Source organism: Leuresthes tenuis, unplaced genomic scaffold (genome assembly GCF_036924035.1).
Source record: "Leuresthes tenuis unplaced genomic scaffold, fLeuTen1.0.hap1 SCAF_3, whole genome shotgun sequence".
Taxonomy (NCBI): Eukaryota; Metazoa; Chordata; class Actinopteri; order Atheriniformes; family Atherinopsidae; genus Leuresthes; species Leuresthes tenuis.
Genome location: NW_027325357.1, coordinates 15372600 through 15396045, shown reverse-complemented (window position 1 = coordinate 15396045; position 23446 = coordinate 15372600). Strand labels below are relative to the sequence as shown.

Here is a 23446-nt window from a genome sequence, read left to right as displayed (position 1 = left end):
GTATCTCACAAGGCTGTCTGTTGCTTTACACTGCTTTATATCATTGCTTGTTTGTGTAACATGGCATTGAGCATGTGTTTTTTTGCCTTTAGAATAACTGCTTGTGTACTGATACTGTAGAAAAAGATAAAAACAGACACAGCAAAAGGCAAAAAGAAGTTAAAAGTATAGCACATGCTTTTAAAATCAGTTTGCTGTGTGCACTGTAACTCAACCAGTTTCACAAAGCTCTGTGTTTTCTTTGTAACTTGAACATAAAAATGATCGGCTCGTGACGGCACACACAATGCATAGACAAGGAATTTTTATTTCATTTCCTGCAGTCATATCTCTGTGGGTACAAATCTTATTTTCATACATATTTTTCAATAACCCATGATGCATTGCATCCATACATTTGTAGCTCAAAACAGCTTTTACAAAAAAGGATATACAATATATACTTATATTTATGTATATATTTATATATATATAATATACATGTGTTTCTTTATGCATTTAGATGTGTTTGTAATGGGTAATAGAAGCTTTTTTTTAAAAAAACACAGCCAAGTGGAAACAAATTCAAAGAAAGGTTCAACAGAAGGTCATTACCAAACATATAATAGCCAGGTTATCAAAGTCACCAACATTGGCTATCGTACAGTTAACATGAAGCCCTTCAAACACAGTTTGCATATTTTCCACAATGCCTTCTTTCACTGTACTATGGACCTGCATGATTACAGGTGCAACAGAACATATCAACCGAGGATGACGTGTTGATGGATTGGTACAATAGATCTCCAAAGCTAATCAAGAGAATGTCACATGTCACGGCATATTTTACCCTTACAATGGCACAATATGATTTATATCAAGATTAGAGAGATTTTAGCTCGACGCTGGAGCTGTGGTTTTATTTATCTTTGTTGTAAAACTCTAGCAGAATCGTGGCCGTCCTTCAACTGAGTCATACATGGAAAAAAAACAAAATATATTAGAATCTATTATAAAACATCATCCTTTCTCTGTATGGCTTAAGTCGTGGAGGTCTTTCACTCAGCAGGACAAATGTAAAGCGTGCAAACTGGCAGACAAGTAATGCTCCCAGCACCCTGACATTTTTTAATATGTTTTGCTCTGTGGCTGATATGTGGGTTTTTTTTTCTTCTCTTTTAGCATTTGGATAGAAACAAAACAAAGCAAGCAAGAAAAAGGAGTTATAAACAAACATGGTTCAGGAGGAATGTCACTCAGATAAAGACTTGGCCATCATAGTCAATGCAAATGATAAATCCACTGTGCTGTGTTGTATTTTTGTCACCAACATTACTTCTGGTGTTACTCACTTCACATTATATAGCTCAAAATTACAGTATTACATCATTTTTCAATACAACAGAGTAATAATAATCATGTGTGTTCATACTAATTGATCATCATTCATGTAAACATATTTAACCAGGTCATGCAAACAGTAGACCAAAACTTCTTCCACTAGAGGTGCACAGCACAGAGCAGGCGGAGCACCCAGACTGAGATCCCTCCGACTCAAAGCGAGCCGGACCTGAGCCAGAACCAGAATGACAGCTGGCGAATATTTAGTCACTTGTCATAAACAGAACGGGCAGGATGAGCGTGGTTTGATGGTTTCCTTCCCACACACAGTGGATTATCAACACAATTTTGCCTCTAGAATGATCCTCCTGACAAGATGAGAGCCAATGGGTATGCAGACTTATCGGGATCTCAGTTTGAGCCTCTAATAACAGAACAGCCATAAAACAAACAAACAAACAAACAAAATAATCTCCTTTTTATATTCATACATTTCAATGTTTTCCCCAACAGGAAGCATGCAGACACTTCAGGTCAGAACCACCCTTCACGCACCCAGTCTGAGCCAGAATATAGAGTCCATAACCCCTAGATCAGCCTCCAATTCCCAGTACCTCCTTCTCTAAAGTGTGATTATAAAAAATTACAGAAACACTTTAATGACAGTATGAGAAAAAACGGTGAAACAATGGGCGGATGAATCGGCAGTAAAGACACACACTGAGAGAGTAATTATATTCAGCTACATGATCAGAGACTGGAGTCACATTAGTGGATAGTGTAAAGACATGCAAGAGTAACTTTCAGCACTTGTTCCCTTTAAAGAGCATTTTCTTTGCGCCCTGTCTGGCCAGATTTTTGGAGAAAGCTGCCAGCAATGTAGACTGTGTGGGCAAGATGGATGTAGATACACGGTAACTGTGATTAGAGGTAGATGTGGCAGATAATGGGACCACAAAGATAATGGAGGACATCGCTTTTAAGCCTGATCTTTGATTACAGCTCCAGGAGCTAAGATCCAAAGTAGCATCTTGGACCAGTTGTTCTAATGTACACTTTGACAAATGGCCACACTCTGCTTAGGCAGCATGAAGATCTATTTTTTAACAAGTTTCGCTAGTGGGTGGGAGGGGTTTTTGAGGTTAGACTCTTTTCAAATAAAACACCATCTGTGTGCTTGAAGCAGCCTTGCATACCCTTCTGCAACAAACTTAAAACTCGCCTTTGGTAATGTCTTACACAAAGACCTACAGCAGATTTGTCCACGCTATAGAAGGGGCCTGCAGGTTCTGGATGTACTCTTCTGGACACTGCCTGATATCTACTCTGCTTTCCTGGCCAGACTGGGCGGACAGGCTCTGGGTGCTCCAGGAATACAACGTCACCATAACAACAGGAGGCTGTGCTCAGATGCGACTGGTTGGCCTGCAGCAGTAAGTGCAGCTTCTCAGGCTGTCCCGATCTGTGCTGCCCTCATTGCTCCCACGACGACCATCTTCATAGTGGGACACTGGATGTTAAAGGGACACTGGATGTTAAAGGAGAGCTGTGACTGTGTGATATTAGGAGGAAATTCCAGGGACTTGTGCTAATTATGGCAGCAAAATGATATATACCTGGGTCAAGAAGCTTCCTGGTCTTTAGTTCGATGGACAGTTTTTTAACACTTTTCAAAAGAGTTCAAAGTAACAATGCAATCTTTCATTGGGCATCACAGTCTCTTAAACAGCACACTTGGAGTTAAAACAAACTAAGCTGAAATTACACTTTGGTGCTGGTTCAAATCTTCCTTTGAAGACTTCCTTTGAGTGCTACCTTTGATTTAGATTTTAATTTGACTTTTCCTTGACAGCTAAAAACCCAAATCATACAACTCAGTTTCAATACAAGTTCATGAAAATGCAATGACATAGATTTATTTATTTATTTTTTTTAGTACGTGACCGTCCAAACAAAAGGAGTACAGTCTCATGTCACGTTTGATCACAAAAGAAGTGTGTTGACCGGAATAAAGACGTGGAAAAAGTCCATGTTAAGATGCTGATGACTTGCATTTTGTTCTGCTTTGAGTATTTTCAGTCCAAATTGGTTAGGTTTAGGAACCTAAACCATCAGAAAAGAACATTGATCAAATAATTGCTTAGACTTAAGCATTAAAACTACTTATGATTAGGAAAATATAATTTGCCTTAAAATACATCCATTCACAAGGTCTACGATATGTTAGAAATATCCTTTGTGGAGCTTGTGACAAATCCTGCTCCATTTGCATAATACTCAAATGAAAGGCACTAAAAAAAGAAAAAAATCTGTCCAAATACTTATAGAGTTAACTGAATATTGAAGCAAAGTCTCCCAGTCTTGATAACAGCTTGGTCTTAAGCCCAATACAACCTTACACCATTAAAGATCTTATCAAATACGGTTAACATGAACACGTTTTAAGAGTGAACTCCTAACTTACAGCTCTCCTCCTCCTCGTTCCCCAGTTCATCCTCTTCTTCCTCCACCTCCTCCTCTGGGAGCAGATGTCCATGGCAGGGGCTGGTGGGAGTAATCTGACTCGGTCCCTCGAGACTAGTGCCCAGCTGCAGCCTCCGCATGTGGCGCACCACTGCTGTGGCGTTAAATGCTTGCTGAAACGAGGGAGAGAGGTGTGAGGGAAAATCAAAAAAAACACACACACAGACACCATCTACTATACAGCTCCAGAGGGATGTTTCCATTCATTCATCATGGACACAAGAGAGATTCCAAAATGTGCATTTCAGTGATTCTTTTTTAACTGTTGATTTTCTGCGTGAGAATGACAGGACAATGTACACCTTAAACAGGATAAACTATATAATAATGTGGGTTCTCTAAATATTCAATGAAATGTTTTGGAGCAAAAATCATGACAACTGTATTATGTATAAAAGTATAAAAGACAACCATTAAAATGCCAGCAAGTGTAATTACAGCTGATCCACTGGAAGGTCTGGTTGAGGCATATAGATTATTTGATATAGTAATTAACTCTTCTTTCAGCTTCAAGAATTATAAATGCAATTTTAAATGTTCATGCTTTTCAACTACCACTCAAACTACTTTTCTTTGCCCAAATGTACTGAAGTTCAGCTTGGTCGTGTGCTGCTGGACAAGGTGAGCAAAACACAACATAATATTGTTTCATTTCATGTATATATATATATTTCGTGTATATATATGTTACTTTGAGCGATGTTTTCTCAAACAGGGATAGACTATTCTGGTGTCATAAATGCTTCCATGCTTGCAAGGCTTTTGTCTGGGTCAGTGCTTTGTTTTTAATAACATTCACAATAAGATTTAGTTTTACTGTTTTTCCACAGTGATGACACATGCACAATAAGCATAACAAGACACTTTTTAGTGAACAATGGACATTTGAAGTCAACATAGTTATATTTAATTATTTTCAAGTAACGAGGTTGGTCCTAGTCTATCCCTTTGCCTTTGTTCATATCAGCACTCCACCAAGATGATACTTGTCAAAGTCTACTTGTCAAACAAAATAGTTTAAATCAGTATCTTACGTCAACGGATTTCCCTACATCCTTTTAACTGAGCTTTTCCTACAGAACCATATATTAACAATAGGGGTGAACAATTAAATACTTTTTTTTTCTATAAATCTGAAGATTACAAGTGTGATGGGCATTTCATTGAGTGACATGTGGGAAACTTAGTTTGACACAACGAGACGGTGCATCTATATTCAAGAGACATAAATCCATCATGCAGTAGCACAACAAAGGGAGCAAAGAGAAATCAGAGCCAAACATCTGCAAGAAGAATCAAAATGTCAGCCTCAACATAAAGGGAACAACCCTGGAATCAACGGCTCAGAGTCCTGCCATGAACAGGAAGCTGCTGGCGCATCACTGTCACTGTCAGCAGTCAATTTTGTTGCCAGTGGAAGTGATAAATTGCACAAATTGGATGGATTAATGAAAAAAATTAGGGCTATGTCAGAAATATTCAGTGTAATTTAAAACCATTAGTTAGACAGTTGAGAGTTGGACACAGTGCGATGTTGGAGCAGGACAGTAACCGCAAACACATCAAAACTGGCCGTAGAATGGATACAACAGGGCAACATTAAGCTTCTGAAATGGTCTTTCAAACGTATTGACCTCAAACCTATCAGAAATATATAAACCATGCTTAAGAAGAAAACAAGCAAGCAGACAAAACGAAAGTGCAATAAATAAATCTATCATTTCTACCAAGAAAATTGGTCAAATAACCAACCAGAACTCTGCATGAAGTGATCTATTTGTTATTCAGATATCCCCTTGATAAGGAAAAATAAGTTGTGGGGGTCATACTGCCAAAATAACTTAAAAGGTCAAATTTAGCAATGACATTTATGTCCATGATGAGTTTTTATCATTTTATCTTATTAGCTATTAAGAGAGTAAAATGGGAGCATACAGCATGTTGACTATCTTAATTCTGCTCGTTCGACAGGTTGCTCACTGACCTTCCATTTACTTTTGGCAAAGTTTTTCTTGATTTGAGCGCTGACAGATTCATGGATATTCTTGTCCAGAGCTGTGTCACCGCATATCCTGCAAGATGCAGAGAATTAGAAAATTACAGACATTTGAGGCAGTTTTCTGGGACTTGGGAGCCTAACACTAGTTCATTAATAATGAGTTTTTTAATAAAAACGTTGCACTCATTTTCAAGGTAAAAGTCGACCATCGCTTCAAGCCTCTCAGACATGACTTAGTATTTAGAGTTTTGCACTGCTAAAACAAGCAATGGGTTTGTTTTCTTGGTTTCTCAGGACACAATAATTACACAAAATAAAGCACTTCAATTAATTGCAGCCCAAGTGTCAGTTACTTTAAATTGAATAATTGTTTTGTCTATAAAGAGTCAAAATATACCGCAGCAACACAAGCCAAAGATGGCATCTTAACAGATAATCACATCTTAAAAAAAGAATAAAACAAAAGGTGATATATACCACATATGTATAAATATATATATATACTATACTATACTATACTATCTCTCTCTCTCTCTCTCTCTCTCTCTCTCTATATATATATATATATATATATATATATATATATATATATTATTTGACTTTCCTACCATGGATGCTGGAGGGCCTGCTCACATGTATATCTCTTCAGAGGCTCTTTTTCCATCATGTGACAGATAAAGTCTTTGGCTGCGAAAAAGAAAATCCAAGTTCATACTACAAGAAGTTCCCTTGTGATTTATCACTGCTTCACAGACACTAGATATTTTAGCAGTACCTGAGTCTGAGATGTCATCCCAGTATGGAGAGTCAAATTCATACTCTGCCTTCAGAATCTGCTCAAATAGTTTGGCATCATTTTCATCGTAAAAAGGAGGATATCCACATAACCTGAGAGAGCAATATTCAAATTTATTCAGGAAGAGAAAATAACAATTTGTCAGACAGTAATGGATTTCAACTTACAGAATGTATGAAATAACTCCTATGGACCAACAATCCACTGCTTTACTGTACGGTTTCTGAGCAAGCACTTCAGGGGCTGCGAAAAGCACACAGAACACACTTACAGGGCAGAAAACATACGAGACAGAGTGGATGTGAGGACGAATTCAAGTAATCTTGACCTTTTAGTAATACCATGTCATCTGGCAGGTTACGTTAACCAAGAAGAGAGCACTTCTGAAACACTTGAAATTGACACAGTAGAGGATCAAAGAGCCCCTCGTAGCAGAGTGAATAAAGAGGAGATATCAGCTGAAACAGCTCTCATGAAAGAGAGCAGCGCTGAAGAGAACCTGTCTGACCAGAGAACTGGTTTCTTACCCACATAACCAGGAGTACCACAAGCTGTGGACATGACACTTCCCGTTCCCTCAATCTTTGACAGTCCAAAGTCGCTAATCATAATCTTGGAGTCTTCGTCCATACTGTAATACAGCAAATTCTCCGGCTGCAAAGACAAAAAGGAGGATCAAAAAGGTTTGTTTGAAAATGGAAAACAAAGGCCAACTGCAAGGCACAGGAAGCTGTTTTATTTCAATGTTCCGTGAACTGAAATACCTTCAAGTCTCTGTGGACGATCCCCATATCATGGAGATATTTAACAGCATCCAAAATCTGGTGGATGAGCTGGCTGGCATCTCTCTCTGTGTAGAAACCTTTCTCCACAATCCTGTCGAACAGCTCACCACCAGATACCCTAAAAATTGAGAATCATGGCAAAACAGCTTGATACTCGTTTACCTTCGCAAATAATATTATCAAACCCTACCACAGTAGCTTTATAGCTCACAACTACAAAGTATTTTTTGGTTTGTAAATGAAAAAATTACCAATGGTATGGTAAACTGACAAGTAGTGCAAAATTATATGAGATAGCATAAACCTTTGATGGAACTGGACACAGATTATTGTGTTTTAACATATCATGTTATACATTTGATACATGATTGCTATTTAATGTGTGGGTGTGTGTATCTCTGATGAGTATGTGTCTTGGGTCTGTGCTGTATGTTTCCATTGGTGGAGCACATTTTTGTGCGTTGGTCCTGGTGACACTGAATGAAAACCTCATCATCTAGATAAACTCCCTGTTCACTGTCTGAAACACACCATCGCTTGGAAGGAGGCAGGTACGTCTCTGGGATCAAATTTCCAATCCCTTTTGCCATGTTCTGATCTAATGAGAACAGACACATCAAATTACAGAAGTACTTCACCCCATGACACTTCTGGAAAAGCGTATACTTCGGCAGTGTCAACCAGTGTGCTCGGTTATATCCTCAATAGATGTCAAAATACTAAATGAGGCAAAGGTGTAAGGTGACATCAAAGGACCCACACATACTTCTGTGGGCTCCCTGCATTGGGGCTTCACAAAAGCACGTCAACATGTTATAGAGTTTTAGGAGTAGCCTCAGATATATGTTGGGCAATCTGAGGTATAGGCTGCTCTTGGTTGTGTTGGAGCTGTTGTTGGTACTTTAGCTCTGCTCTGCTGCAGAAAAGACAGAAGTCAAAACTGACAAAGATCTGCTTTTTGTTGAAGTGAAACAAATAATGAAGATTGTTTAGTAGCGCTGTAGTTTTAGCTTCTCACTTGTGTTTCTTTGCTAATTATTGAGTTGGGCTGTAATCCTCTTTGTTATCAAATCAGTTGTTGTTGGTTATTCTTGGCTCAAACTGACTTTCTGCCAATCAGCATTCATCATTTCCGAAGCCTACACATTTTTTATGGCGGATTTTACAATCTTTTGAGTCGAAAAAAATACCTTTTGTGAGGGCTAAGAGCAATGCAGATAGAAACCTCAGCACATATAAACAAGCCCTGGGCCATTTGAAGGCATAAAGTATGAAAAATATCTAAATGTACATTTAATCTAATCTGAGATTAGTTTTAAGCAGTTTAATCAATGTCTTTAACTCCTCAATGATGCAGCAAATTGTCCTCATATTTTAGAGACTTGAACCAGAAAATGTTTGGCAGATTTGCATGAAAAACCAATGCTGCTTAATTTTCTGCCAATTAACAGAACAAATCACATGTTTCATTGCTACAGGAAAAAAAAAATCTGTCGGAAAAAAAATGTGGAAGTGGAACTCACAGTTGCATGACAAGATATAGATGAGATGTACTCTCAAAGATGTCCTCCAGTGAAACAATATTGGGATGCTTGATTCTGAGGAAGATACATTACAGAAGTCATTCTTAAGGAAACCAAATCTAGATGATGCTTACTGTTAATTGGTCACCAGATGGCATTCTTGCTCTACAGTTCATATAACATTTCTGTTCTCTCTTTTCTATAAAATGGACAACAGTAAATTAAGATTAAACCAACACATTCCCCCCAAAAAAAATACATAATGATCCAACACCTAACTTCAGATAGACTGCCAGCTGTCAATGACAGATGCCTAAAGCTTGAAACACTGAAAACTAAACAGAACAGCTGTATGGCATGAAAGTAAGCAAACAATAAATGCCAATGTCTTACTCATAAAAAAAACAAAAAAAACAAAAAGACTTGGACCGAGCGGTCAACAGACGGCAGAGCATCTCTCTTGGCTCTCGAGTCAAGTTGAGAGCATATGAGCTGTCACAAACACAGAGGCAGCTAAGCGGGGCCAATGTGGCTTTTAGAAGAGTGAGAGAATCCTCTACATAAGGATTATCTTTTTCATAGTTGGTTCTTTAAACTTTTGCTCTATCCAATTAATTTCATTGCTACTTTAAATATTTATCCAAACGACACTCCTCCCATTCTTCTATATTGTTCTCTTTTTCAGTCATACCCTACCCCCACCCCTTCCCGGCTTCTCCACCCTCTATGTCTCTTTCTCTTTCTTCAGTACACTGCTGCGGGGAACTCCACACCATCTCCGCCTCTGTGTGCTGTTGCCCTGGCAACAGGGACTCTAAAAATAGGTCTATCTTCTTTACTCCTGACATTTCCGGTGCACAATCCTACTGTTTCTACTGACACTATACATTTAGTCATCTCGTCAGCTGACCCCTATACTGCATCTGCACATGCATTGTTGTAAGACGCTGATGCATCATCATAAGTAACTTCTGTGACTTCACCTGTGCAGGACCGCAATCTCATTTTCGATGTTGTTCTCTTTGCCTTCCAATGCTTTCTTGGGGATGCACTTGATGGCCACCAGCCTCTGAGTCCTCTTCTCCTCTGCTAGAACCACCTCAGAGAAAGCACCCCTGAAACATACACGCACACATGAGACAGGAGTGAAAAAACACGTGGGAGGGTGGAGGAAAATGGACAAGATTAGAAAGCAAAATAAAGACTCTGTCTTCCCAACTCATGATACCTTGAAATCTTTGCACTGCAAAGGTTTGTTTTTAGTTAAGCTCCACAGAAATTAAGTCTGGACATTTGACATTTTTACAATATTAAAAAAAAACTGATTTTAGCAACAACTCCTCTGATATAGTGCTTTTAACTGCATGCTTGTGTTAGTATGGCAAAATGTGTGCATATGTGCGTGTGAGTGGTGTTTAAATGAATAATTCAAAATGGTGACATTACTGAGTGGTTTTCAAGGGTTGAGAAAAGACTCTGAAGGTGAAGTTATAGAAATATTTATTGGCATTGTGGTTGCTTTAAAAAAAGAACTATTTTTTATCCTTTCAATAATAGATAGAGTAAATGTAGTGTGGCTGTATCTGAGGGAGACGAGACTGCATTATGGATTATGGTCTGGTAATGATGAGAGGGAGAATAGTGTGTATTTACACAGTCTACCCACAGGAGCGTGGGAGGGAGCTCAGGAGGAGGTTTGAATGCATGAGCATTGTAAGCAACCACAGGGATCTTTTCCATGTGTGAGAAACAGCTCTGACACTCAAAACATAAAAGATGATAAACACCCAATTTTAGCAAAATATTATCCTGAGCTAGAGAACTCAGAATGTAAGTATCTGAAGAGTGCAATAACTTCTCTTAAGTCTGCATGGAAATGGATTTCTCAGTGTTTTTGCTACTAACAACCTTATGATAAGGAAGCAATAACCTCTGCTTTTAATGTTTATTAACAGTTAGTTACAGAGCTGAAGACCTCAATGTGGATTTTTTTCCCCATCATCTGTCCACAATAAATGCTCGGTGTACCATTACCGTTTTGTTCTCAACAAACCAACGCAATAGAAACTGTTGAACAGGGAAGCTGCGTAGAAAAGAGCCAATTCTAGCACACATCTCCAGTTTCAATTCTAAAAGGTCCTAAAATAATCTCAGAACAAAATCACATAAAGCTCATGTTCTCATCGACCCATAAAAGCCTCTTAATGTGTTTAAGTCTGAAGTATTTATAGCCGGGACTTCATCAGCACGCCAAAATCTCAATTATCAGTCAGTTAACCTCTTTAGAATTATTGGGTGTTTAAAATAAGAGGGTCAATGGACTGAGAGAAAGACAAGTGTGAGCCTTAATATGATGACTAATATGAGACTTTCTGATGGAAATGTCAGCAGTATTTCCTCACTGTTAATTACATATCAGTACACAACACTTACAGTGAAAGAAAGCCTTGTTTAATAGCTCCAGAAACCAATTTAAAGCAGGAAAAACCATCAAGTTCATCTTTGACGGGCATTCCAGTATGGTAAAATTACAGTGTTTTAACCTATACATGTCTGTTGAAAACAGCAGGTTGTTTAGCCAGACTACAGTATTATCACCAGTGTGCTGGTCTTGTTGATAACAGACACTGATTTCTTCCTTGAGTGTGGATTAAATCATTTTTTCACATACTCAGATGACTTTATTTTAATGCACACAGATCAAAATTTCAACACTCAATACTATTACTTTTTCAATAGGAGTCTCTTGATAACAACATTAAAATTGTGTTTTATCAAGAAGCAGTTTTGAAGAAGTTATGACTGACCATTTCCAATCAAAATCTAACTGATGCTATTAATAGATCATGATAGATATAGATATATAGATATAAAAGGTATTCTGTTGAGAAATCAACACATGTTAGACATGCACAAAACAACCATTTCCGATATAAAAAATATGCCAATGTAACAGAATTCTAAGCACAAAACATTGTTTTTTTTGTCAGTGTTGTTTGTTTTGGTCTGAGATATAGCCAGATCCTGTCATGTGGGGTTACTGAAAAGGATTTTATGAGAAATTTACATTACCAGATGCATTAGCTTGGTGTAAAGCACAAGCACACATCCCAAATTATAGCAACATAGATCAGGATTAAAAATATATCAGTAAGACAGCTCTGCATTGAAATGCTGTATTGAACATTTACATGAAAAGGCTGTATGCCTCTTACAAGGTATGAAGAGGATATGATGCGTGGAATTGCGTGGTTACACGGACTAAAACGAAAGCTTTCTCTGTGATATTCTTGAAGTATTTGTGATATTCTAAATAGTTTAGAAAAACTAATCTAGGTCTGTTCAGACATTTTAATGGAGAAATATGGCTAATGACACTTTTAATGTGCTTTCTGACACCTTCAGGGGGAAAAAAGATCATAGCATCCTCATTAGTAAATTCTAGAATAAAAAAAGTCAAAACTAAAATACTGGATTATTACATCACTTTATCAGTTAGTTATCATTTAATATTTGGTGTTTTAATGTGTTTTATATGGTGCATTTTCTTTTCTTTTTCTTATTTTCTTGTGTACAATGACAAATCAAGCTCTATAGTCAACATATATTATTGTGAGCAAGCTGACAGGCTTTAACGTTGCTGTTAACATTTAGCAAGACACGCCACTGTGTTCAAGAACAGTAACGGAAAAATGCCATTAAGCTACTGACTCAGTGTTTAAAATATGACAGACAAATAAAAAATTTTAAATTAATCAAAAATTAAAAACAATCCTTAAGTAAGTTCAAATGCGGCGGGAGCTGTGATTCTTTTGTTGTATCTTTTTCGCATCTGGTTTTATTATCTCCGTTGTCACCTTCGTTGACAGTTCAAATGTTTGAATGATTTCTGTGACGTATGATCTGGCTATGCTACAACAAATATAATTCTGCAAAAGAATATATATTTTTTTAAATCCTATCAATCAAATATCAAGTTAGAAAGAAATCTACATTTGTTCAATAACACAAGATACAATTGTGTTTGTGTGGCTGAATGAGATGGCGTGATGGTTGAAAAAATACGTAGAGCAAATATGGCTGCGTTGTTTCACTATATGCCAGTGAGTGACAGAATGATTGAGAGTAAACTGGATAGGTAGAAATGGATATTCACCGACATACAGATACACACACACACACACACATGCACACGTTTTTTCCTCTGTTGCCATGAGACAAACTGTAATTAACCATCCAGTTGCTCATTTCTCCTTGGAGACATGCTAGGGGTGGGCTCTCAACGGGTTTGGGAGAGAAACGTGGAGGAGGGGATGCAGCTACTGTAGCTGTTAGTCTGATTTAATGAGATCTTGTGAAGAGCTAATGTGCACATCTTACAATAACACTGGACAGTAGTGGAATATGGATAAATGAGAGGTGTATGCTGCTGTCAAGCCTCATTGATTTAAATATGGTTTCTGTATTCCACCAGCAACGGACCACAGAAATCCATTTAATGCCGCTAAATAATGCTAACACACTTGCTCTTAAAAATTAAAAGAAGTTTTACATGAGTCATGGGTCTGAAGACTCATAGCTGATGCATCTGTCATCTTGGCTGTATGTGAATACGACTGTCCAAGCACATTTTTGATTAAACATTTGGGTATTTATACAGACAAATTTATCCTCCACCAGAAAGACAGAGATAGATAGATAGATAGATAGATAGATAGATAGATAGATAGATAGATAGATAGATAGATAGATAGATAGATAGATAGATAGATAGATAGATAGATAGATAGATAGATAGATAGATAGATAGATAGATAGATAGATAGATAGATAGATAGATAGATAGATAGATAGATAGATAGATAGATAGATAGATAGATAGATAGATAGATGGCAGAATGATGATGATGTCTACCTCAAGCCATCAGCACCACATGAGCACATGCAGCACAGCATGAGTCCCTGTCTGACACACTCACACACTTACACATACGAGTTGGTAAAGACACTGTAATCCCAGCTGCCTATATGGGCAAATATTGATTCACACATTCTCAAATCACCATGAGTGTCTCACTTGGTTCTAACTACGATCACTGTTGTACTGCTGCTGTACTGTTTCTACAACTTAAGAGTCTTTACTTGACAATTTATCATTAGATTTTTAAACGGTCGGCAGGTAAACTACATTACCTGGTACGGATACACTTTAGAGGTACAGATATTTGTCTCGGTAATTATGGGAAAAGTCCATGTCTTTAAACCAGAGCCTTGTTTCCACATCTTTTAAGATCTAAATGATGAGCAGAGACAGCATTATTTTTTTTTAATCTGAGCAATACGATGATAAAAAGTTATAATTGGTGACTATAAAATAGCTGTGAGGTAATCAGAAAAACAACTGTCCATGCTAACCACAGACAGTAGATAAAAGAGATGTACAAAGTCATTGGAATCTGACTTTAGTTTGTGAACTGCTGCTCAAAGCCTTGGCATTTGGTTGCCTCCACCTTGGTGTTTCTGGAACAGAAGTGACCAAACTGGAACCATCCATCCACCCATGCATCCATTTTCTATAATGCTTAATCCAAATCAGAGGCCACGGGTGGCCTGGAACTTATTCCAGCTACCACTGGGTGAAAGGCAGGGTACGCCCAGCATGGATCACAAGTCCATTGCAAGGCCAACATTCTTTGAGAACCAATATCATAAAGTTCTGGATTTCTTTTTTCATAAAGACCCCCTCCACACTAATCAGACAGAGTGACTCTAGCTAATTATGCCATAAAGACTGGTGGGAAAAAATGAAGTACGTTCTTTGTGGCACTTACGTGTGTTTATATGTATTTTAAGCTGTTCGGGAGTCTTTATTATGCTGTTAATTGACACACCAAGTGCTTATGGTAAAAGTACGGAGCAGGGTGTCATCATTTCATTATAGCAACTACTAGCAAAGCAGTGGCAATGTAATGGCACACATAAAACACAAATAACTAGTAATAACTCAAAGCATGACTTTATGTGTCATTAATGTATGCTTATTCATATAGACCCAACAGGAAAAATTTACTGAGTTAATGTGTGATGATTATTTTCCAATGGGAGTCCAATGGATCCCCAGATGTTTTGGAGCCAGCCTTTATCAGCTATCACTAGTATAGCAGTTTAAGACACTTTCACACTCGCTTCATGTCTGACACAAAATGATTACATCCACTTTTTATACAGTCTGTAGTCAAAGTCAGCGTGTTTTTGCACGCATTATTAAACACAATTGTTCATTAACTTCACACCCTGCATTTATTGGACTTGATGAGATGAATCTTTGCAACAACTCATTTGTTAAACTTGATTCCTTGAACTTCAAGTGTAACTAAAAACTGAAAAAAGGGAAACTAATGAGGTGGAGATGGTGAGACACAAAGGGCCATTTGGACAGAAGCGAAGCCCACGCCGTAGGCTGTTTTTGAAGCCTGTCTGCCAAAACCAGCTCAAGTCTCCAGCATGGGAGGTCGGGAGGTACTGACAGGCGTGATAACAGGCTTAGACTGTGGCTGAGAGCTCAGACAGAGCAATCCAAAGACAAAGAAGAGTGAAATGTGTACGAGTTCATGGAAAACTTGTCACAATGTTTTCTTCTTTAAGATAGATGCTCAGAACAACTGCATCTCAGCACATTACTGTGACTCTAGACATCACTGCATAACAGAATGAAACTAAATAAGTGTTTCTTCTTGATTTACTTATAATTTCAATCTGATTGATAACCTGGCTCTAAGCCCTACTGGAAGATGTTTGTTTCACATGTTAAATGGTATCACTGAACTAAAAAAAAATCATGAAGAGCCTAAATAATTGAACATTTGGCCCAGGTTTATGAACAAAACAAAATTCCCTCAGCTTTGTTGAGTTTTTCATCACTGCTGGCAAATGACTTATACAGTTAAAACAAGAAATACCTCAACTTGTAAGGAATTTGAAATACAGAGAAATATTTGCTGTAACGGGAAAAAGGTGTTCATAATCTTCTTTTTGTTTCAGAGGGATGGACTATCATTCAGGAAGAGTAACACCCATGTGATCTGTTGCAAAAAAAAATACACGCATCCATCAGCCAAACTGATCTCACCTGATGCAAACACTCCCCCCGAGCCCAATGTGGTTTGAAGTTCCCTCAAAAAAGCATTCCCTTTTTATCCTAATTCGCTTTGAGTGTGCACTTGTGTGTGTGTGTGTGGGTCTAAGGCAGCTAAAAATAAGTGTGGTGATGTGTGAATATACAGTATAATCCAATTCATACCATATCTCCAGATGCACTAAGAATTGTACAGCTGAATGTCCTCCATCCACTCCACTAAAATCATGAGTAGGTCAAACCTCTTAACTCCACTGCTCTTCTCCACAGACAAAACCGACTAGCATGAGCACTTTCAAGCAGCATTCAGTGCTGCTCAGTCCTAAGGTTTATGCTCTACAAATGATCTAAGCTGCTCAAGTAGTTCTTAAAACTGACCTGTCCTGTATTTTACATCTTTATATATTTTAAAGGTCATACACTGAAAATTGATCCTCCCTTTCTGAGTATAACACTCCACAATCTATCAAAATGTTTGCCAAATATCTTCCTTTGCTCTTCAATGGTTGACATGACATGACATAGCATGTTGGAGTTGGCAGACAACTTCAATAAGGCTAACACGCATTCAGTGTTTAAGTCCTCTGTGCCACCATCCATACGCACCCCTGATAAAATGTAGGTTTTTTCTTTCGTAGGGGAGAGATCCTATGTTTCAAGTATCAGTACAATACAACAGAAAGCCTGTTGATGAATATTCTCAGTCATTCAGGTCATGGTAATCATAAGAGCTGGAATAAATTCAGCTGGACTTCATGATCCAAGAAGAGGTCCAGTTGCCCTTACTCAAGCTCATATGATTACACAACAGAAAATAGTTCTACAAATAGAAAATTTAATTTTTTACTGTAACCAGCCCCTATCAACTCGGACAAGCTGCTCGTTCACAGGAAGGAAAGACGATAAATAGATAGAGCAATACTGTGAGAAAAGTTATAATTGGACTTTAGTTTGTGAACTGCCACTCAAAGCTTTGGCATTTGGTTGCCTCCATCTTGGTCTTTCTGGAACAGAAATGACCAAACTGACTGGAAAAAGGTTTGTATCTTTGAGAACCATCCATCCATACATCCAAGCATTCATTTTCTATACTGCTTAATCCAGTTCAGAGGCCACGGGTGGGCTGGAGCTTATTCCAGCTGCCACTGGGTGAGAGGCTCATTCTAAATCTGTTACTAACAATGCATTAAAAAAAAAATACATGGGAAAAAACATGCTCAACAATACAATTTATATAAAACCAATCACCAAAAAAGACAAGAAATATTTTTGCATTTTGAATGATGTCTTTGTACTCTTTTCAAAAACTGAAGTGCAATAATACACAAATCATTGCATTTGTTTTTCACTAATATACTACACCATGTGGCTTTTTTGGAGACAATACTATAAACGCATAAATCAAATGAAAAGATAAATAAAGCCTTGCAGTAACCTCATGGGACCTCAGTTGGTTTCCTGGCACCTTACTATAATGATATAAAGACCTCCCAAAAATCAAACAAATTCCTACACTATCAGGTAAAACTTGAGTTTTTGTATGAATTCAACAAATGAGAGAAAATGGTGCAAATTTGTTTTAATGCTTTTCCAACTACTGCGCTGCTATTCACATATCCTCAACTGACGGTGGGAGCTTAATGTGTCCCTTTAACTTCAACCTAAATAAATGACATTGTAGCAGAGGAAACTGGTTCATCAGAATAACAAATAAAACTGAAAATCTGTCTCCAGAGCAAGGCAGACATGAACTTTAGAATGGGAGGGTTTCCTTTTTTCATATGATAAATCTCCTGTGAGGATGGTTTGTCCTGAAGTGAATTCCGAACAGAGGTGAAACTGTGAGGATTAGTCGGATCAGAATATAATATTTCAACATAAATCAATTAACTTCATGCTCTGAATTCCTGGATAAAGCTCCTCTATAATCTTTTCTCCGAGCATAAGGAGCTTTCCGTCAACACATTAATTCTGCCCTCTGCCAGGTCCAGCTGCGGTGACAGGAGGGAGAGTATAACTTCTATTTTACTCTGAAGTAAGGGAACATAATATCATGGGAACTCAGCACATTTTATATAGCCTCCGATACAATAAATCACAGTAACTGTTGAAGTCATAGTGGGATAATCACTGACATTATTAGCATGTTGTAGCACCAAAAAAATTCTCAAACTTACATCTTGACATAGACAAATGGCATTGTACAGATCATAGTCAGCTCTGAGATGCAGACACCTGGAGTCCCATTTGCTGTCCTCCTTCAATGTTTGAGATGACTACAGTTTCTTCTGCCCACTGCTGCTCAGTTTTCTGGACATGGACCAGAGTTTTGGAGTCATTAATATCTAATTCTGTGCTGCCTCTATGGGGAAGCAGGTGTGATTCCAACAGGAGAGGAAACAGTCTCGCCACATATGGCACAGTCGTGTCATCACAGGTGGACATGTGCTGGGGTCACTTGTTCTCAGTTTGGGAGTGGAGAGGGGCCCCTGACCATCTGTGCTGAGTCCTGTCCACCTGGAGAGTGCAGTCAGAGGTCTGTACTAACTTAACTGCACTGGATGAAGATTAATGTGGCGGCATATTAAAAAAGTAGGACTTAATAAATCAGAAATTCAAATATATTTCAGATTAGACTATGCAGCAGTAATAAAAAGTAACCAGGATCATGAACTAAAGCTCAGTAACAGATTTTGCATGAGCAGGGGTGACGGCTTTCAGGGTAACTGTGTCATTCACGTCAATGTCACACATCTATCTGTCACATCTCTGGTGTCAGTCATCACACAATCAAATAAAGGCACAGCTGATTCCCACAGAAACACGGGGAAAAAGAGTGAATCTGGCCAAAAAAGAAAAAGGCCAGATTTCACTTGAAGCAGTACACTGTAACCTGTATATTTAGAACTGAGCAAGAAACAGAGAATCAAATGAATAGACCTTTTTTGCAGGTAACAGTTTGACTTGCAGAGAGAGCAAGAATACATTATTGATGGCTCGGTTCCTTTAAGTGTACCAGTGTTCAATAACAGTGAGAGAGAATGCAAAGAACTAGGAGTTAAGCCAAGTGGAATTCAGCCACAGTTAACACACCTGTGTCTTTTGCTACAGTACAAATAAAATATATCTTCTTTTAAAAAGAGGAATTTATTCACATAACTTTCTACAGCTTTTCTACTGCCAAAGAGAAAAAACTGTTCTTGCAATAACAGCATCTCTGTGATGTCAGGACCAGCAAAAATGTGCATTGTTGACGCAGGAGACATTCGTTTGGATGAGTAATTGTTGCTTTAAGCTACGTTTAAAATGGTGCTGAAAGATGTAAGACAAACTGACAAAACAGACAATCGTTACTCAGATGTTTTTGCAATTTTTTAATTTGTTTTTTTTCACTAAATCTTCAAAAATATCCAAGAAAAGAAAAATAACTATACAGACCATTGCTGTTGTGAGATGCCTGCAAACCACACAACTGCAGCTCAAAAAGCAGCTTGTACTAACGTTTGGGTGGACAACAAGCACTTTAGAAAGGTCACAAAATCCAAGAAACTTTTTTTTTTTTTTAGTGCAACTGCTTCAAACTGACCAATCAAACCATAAAACTCAACTTCAGAGAGGAAAGCTGATTTTGCAAGTGTAGTGACAGTGATGTGTTTGTGCATGAAAAACAGTATAGTCAACACTCAGAAGTGGGCAAGAGCAAGACAAGTCTGACAAGTCTAAGTCAAAATCTCCAGAGTCCAGGATGAAATGTGGAAACTTCCTCACCATTCCTGCATATCATTTTGTTATCTACTGTAATTCACTGATTTTCTTTTCTTTTCTTTTAACAAAGTGCTTTGAGGGAGTCACTCATCACTGAGACTTCAGCTAATTAAACTGTTTTATGATTTTGATTTTAAATGTATTATAGTTTCAAAGGGATGCCATTTCTTTTTATAAAGGACAAAGCGAGCATAGCTGATGGATGAATACACCTTTCCAATATACCATGTGACATATTTAAACTATGGCAACCTAAAGTTCCCAGAGGGTCTTGAGGGCATGAGTTCATAATTCAGCTCTAGTCTGACAATAGAACCAAAATGTCTTTCTACTTACGTTCCCAGCACTTCTTTGAAGTCATAATGTTCCTTGATGTCTGATGTCTTCTTTTTCCATCCATTTCCATCCTCTCCAAGAGGCATCCTATAATGCTGATCGGATTCGCCACACTATAGCTATGGGGCAAAAAGAACAAACTCAGAGTGTGTGCAATTAAATTTTCAAAAGGGAAGTCTTCCCTCAAGAGGACCATGTTAAATTTAAAGATGACAAAACGACTGATCTGAATATTGACTTTTCAAGATGTTTATAAATTTACCTTAAAAAAATCCCCCTGAGAGAATTAAAAATATGAAAGTGACTTATCAACCTCTTCCTGGTGTTGTCAATAGAAAAAAACAGATATATATATAAATGTAACTGTGTAAACATTGCCCAAGTGGCCGAAGGTGGACAGTTGCCCCCCTTCAGTCTGGTTCTGTTGGAAGTATGTTTCGATTCGCTGCTATGAAAATAAAACTGAACTGAAATTACACCATTGATTTTCATTTCTAAGTTCAGTTGTTACTGTTTCTTTTTGCCGGCTCCTTTTGTAAAACGATACTACTGGTTGCACTTCACTGAAAGCAAAAAACTTGTCAGTAGTATGCGTAGTCTTGCATGCACCATGACAAAATATCATATAACTTTGATGTTGTCGGTCTGTGAACTCTCTTTGTAATATTTGCTTCTGTATTATTCTTACTTTTATCAAAGAGAAAATGCCAGAGGTTAAAGGGTACAGATGCTGAGAATAAATGTGTAGGAAAAGCAACGTTAGCAAGTAGACCAAGACAAAAATAGCTCTACAGTCATTTTGTGCTCCCAAATGTCACACCACAACACTACTACAGACCTCTTTGCAGATAGTCAGTTTGCAACAATTAATAGCTACTAATAGCTTTAAAGTAGGGCCAGCAGAGCAGCAGATAAAAGGGACCAGAGGCAGATAGTCGAGGCAGCAGAGGCAGAGGGGACTGTTCTATTTTTAACAATTCAAGCTTAAAAAAATCACCAAAATTAAACTAATTAACAACAAAAAACACGAATTCCAAGAGCTCTTTTCAAGTGGAAACTGACTCCCAGAGTAACGTTTGGCAACCTGCTCTGCATTACGGCTTCAGGGCGTAAATAACGAGCAGGCAGGGGCTTTGCACGCGTATTAAAACGTTTTACCGATACTGTCTCTAACGAGAAAATGAGTCCTGCTGGTGGTGTTCATGAAATCTACATCATGTATAGAAAGAACAAGCGGTGTGGGTGTGCGGGCAGTACTGCAGCGCTCAAGGGTATGGCAGTCAAATGTTTGCAGCATCTTTGGGTGAAATCAGGAGGCTGCGGACGTGCGGCATGGCAACGCACCAAAAGCACAATTTAAAAGAAAAGTTTGGTGTATGATGGTGCATTTCAATGTGTCTTCAAATGGAAAGAAACGTACCTAAATGGCGATCTGTAGCTGTGCTGTGCTCTGCTTTCCTCTGGGAGCGATGTGGTTGCTGAGCTTGTGCGTAGCGCTGGGTGCGCTCAGACTTCTCCTGACGTCAAGAAAGCCAGACGTCTACGGACGTAGTGCAGCACAAAAATCACTCACTGTTCTCTCAACATGATCTGAGATTCACCTTATGATTGTCGAGCCACCTTACCTTAAAAGGGTAGAGATTTTGTTGGCCATTTGCTTGTTATTTGCTGGCAGCTTTTTGCTAGAGAGAGTGGATGAAGCTATTGGGTATGCAGACAGTTTAAGGTTTTTTGTTGTTTTTTTTTTAATGCCAAAACAGGCACGTGTCACTGTGAATAATGCATCAAACAGCAGGGACTGCACAAACAGCCTGTAAAGAATGAGAGCATTTTAATGCTGAAAACATGCCCAAGAATGAAAGAGGATGATTGTCTTGAGTGAGTTGGCCTACATAAAACTTAACAGGGATTAAAGTGCTCTTTGCCACGAATCTGAAGGGAGACCCCAATTTACTTCTGTTACAGCAGCACAGACTCCACTAACATGATCCAGATTCCTCAAGTCCACTAAGCATATGGACAAATGCACCCGGGTTACAGGATGTGAGCAGAGCAGACAACAATGCCTCTGGTTCTCTGGCAGTGTGTTTCAACCTTTAGTCACGACACCCCAGAATAAATAGGCTGCTGTTCACGAGCCCCCGCCTCCAATGGTTGCGAGAGGAACTGGGTGTAAATGGTAGAAAAAAAATGGTATTAATTGTGTTGCAGAATGTAGAAGAATGTGTTTTAGCCTTAACCTGTAATCATTTTCTCCCACAGCAGCTGGGTTTGATTTCTTACCCTCAACAAGTGATGTTATTGGCAAAGACCAACCAGCAGGTGACAGTTTCGTTGTCACATGTTGTGTTTATGTGTAACCAAGTCCATGAGGTTGTCATTCAGACTGTAAAAACAATGTATTTTTGCCTTAACCACGATCTAACTCTAACCCTAACTGAATAATTTTAATTTCTAACACCTAACCAAGTAATGTTTTTGCCAAAACCCAACCAGGAAGGAACAAAACTGTTTTAGCCTACAGTTGTTTTCTGACTAAGTCAGAAGTTAGAAAAGAGTTGTCATACCAGTGAGTTGATCTTGAACACTCGTCACGTAGCCTATACATGAACTATTGAAAGTGCTGCATCTATATGTATCCATCTAGCCCCCCTACCTGCATCCTGATAAGGATTTTCTGGCTTCTGAAAGGAAACACATTGGAATGACACCTGCTCTGATGTGGATATGCTTATGAGTTGTATTTCCCTCCTGTTACTCAGGGGTGATACTATACAGGAAACTCCCAACACACCTGGATATCTGTTACATCTGCCAGCATTTGCATCCAACAATATTCTGGGCAGGACAATAGAAGGTAGTTACTGATATCTGTAACAAATTGTTGTTTGGTCTTAGTGTGATGTTGTGAATGACAAAAGTCATTTTTGGTCCCAAGGATAATACTTCTCTTTCACCCGAAGACATTTTAGGGATACACAGACGTATCGGCCCAATATCTTTATCGGCCAATTCACAGCTTGTTGACAGCAATTGGCCGGTCAGCAAAGAGGATAACATAAACCGATGGCTGTAGCCAATGGTTATCTGATGTTGTGTTGACTTTGCCCTGAAACTGACAGGATTATCCTGCAGCTGCAAATTCAGCAAATATCCAAAAGGTGAACACCTTATTCTGTATCACTGTATTTTTAAGAAGAAGGCTTTGTCGGGCCAATCCAAAACTAAAAAGTAATTGAGGGGCTGACAGTTGAACAGGATAAA

At 38.3% G+C, this 23446-nt stretch overlaps 1 protein-coding gene across 1 annotated transcript; it reads right to left on the bottom strand.

Annotated features, from left to right (window-relative positions):
• Positions 1-279: 279 nt before the first annotated feature.
• camk1a (calcium/calmodulin-dependent protein kinase Ia) lies at positions 280-21711 on the bottom strand. The gene is made up of 12 exons (XM_072382037.1): positions 21603-21711; positions 20183-20301; positions 9930-10061; positions 8947-9021; positions 7403-7541; positions 7166-7292; positions 6806-6881; positions 6618-6730; positions 6451-6529; positions 5828-5915; positions 3785-3956; positions 280-2830 (listed from the first exon to the last, which is right to left on the bottom strand). Exons 2-12 carry the CDS (start codon positions 20266-20268, stop codon positions 2727-2729), a joined length of 1191 nt encoding a protein of 396 aa, XP_072238138.1. The 5' UTR covers positions 20269-20301; positions 21603-21711; the 3' UTR covers positions 280-2726.
• Positions 21712-23446: the final 1735 nt, after the last annotated feature.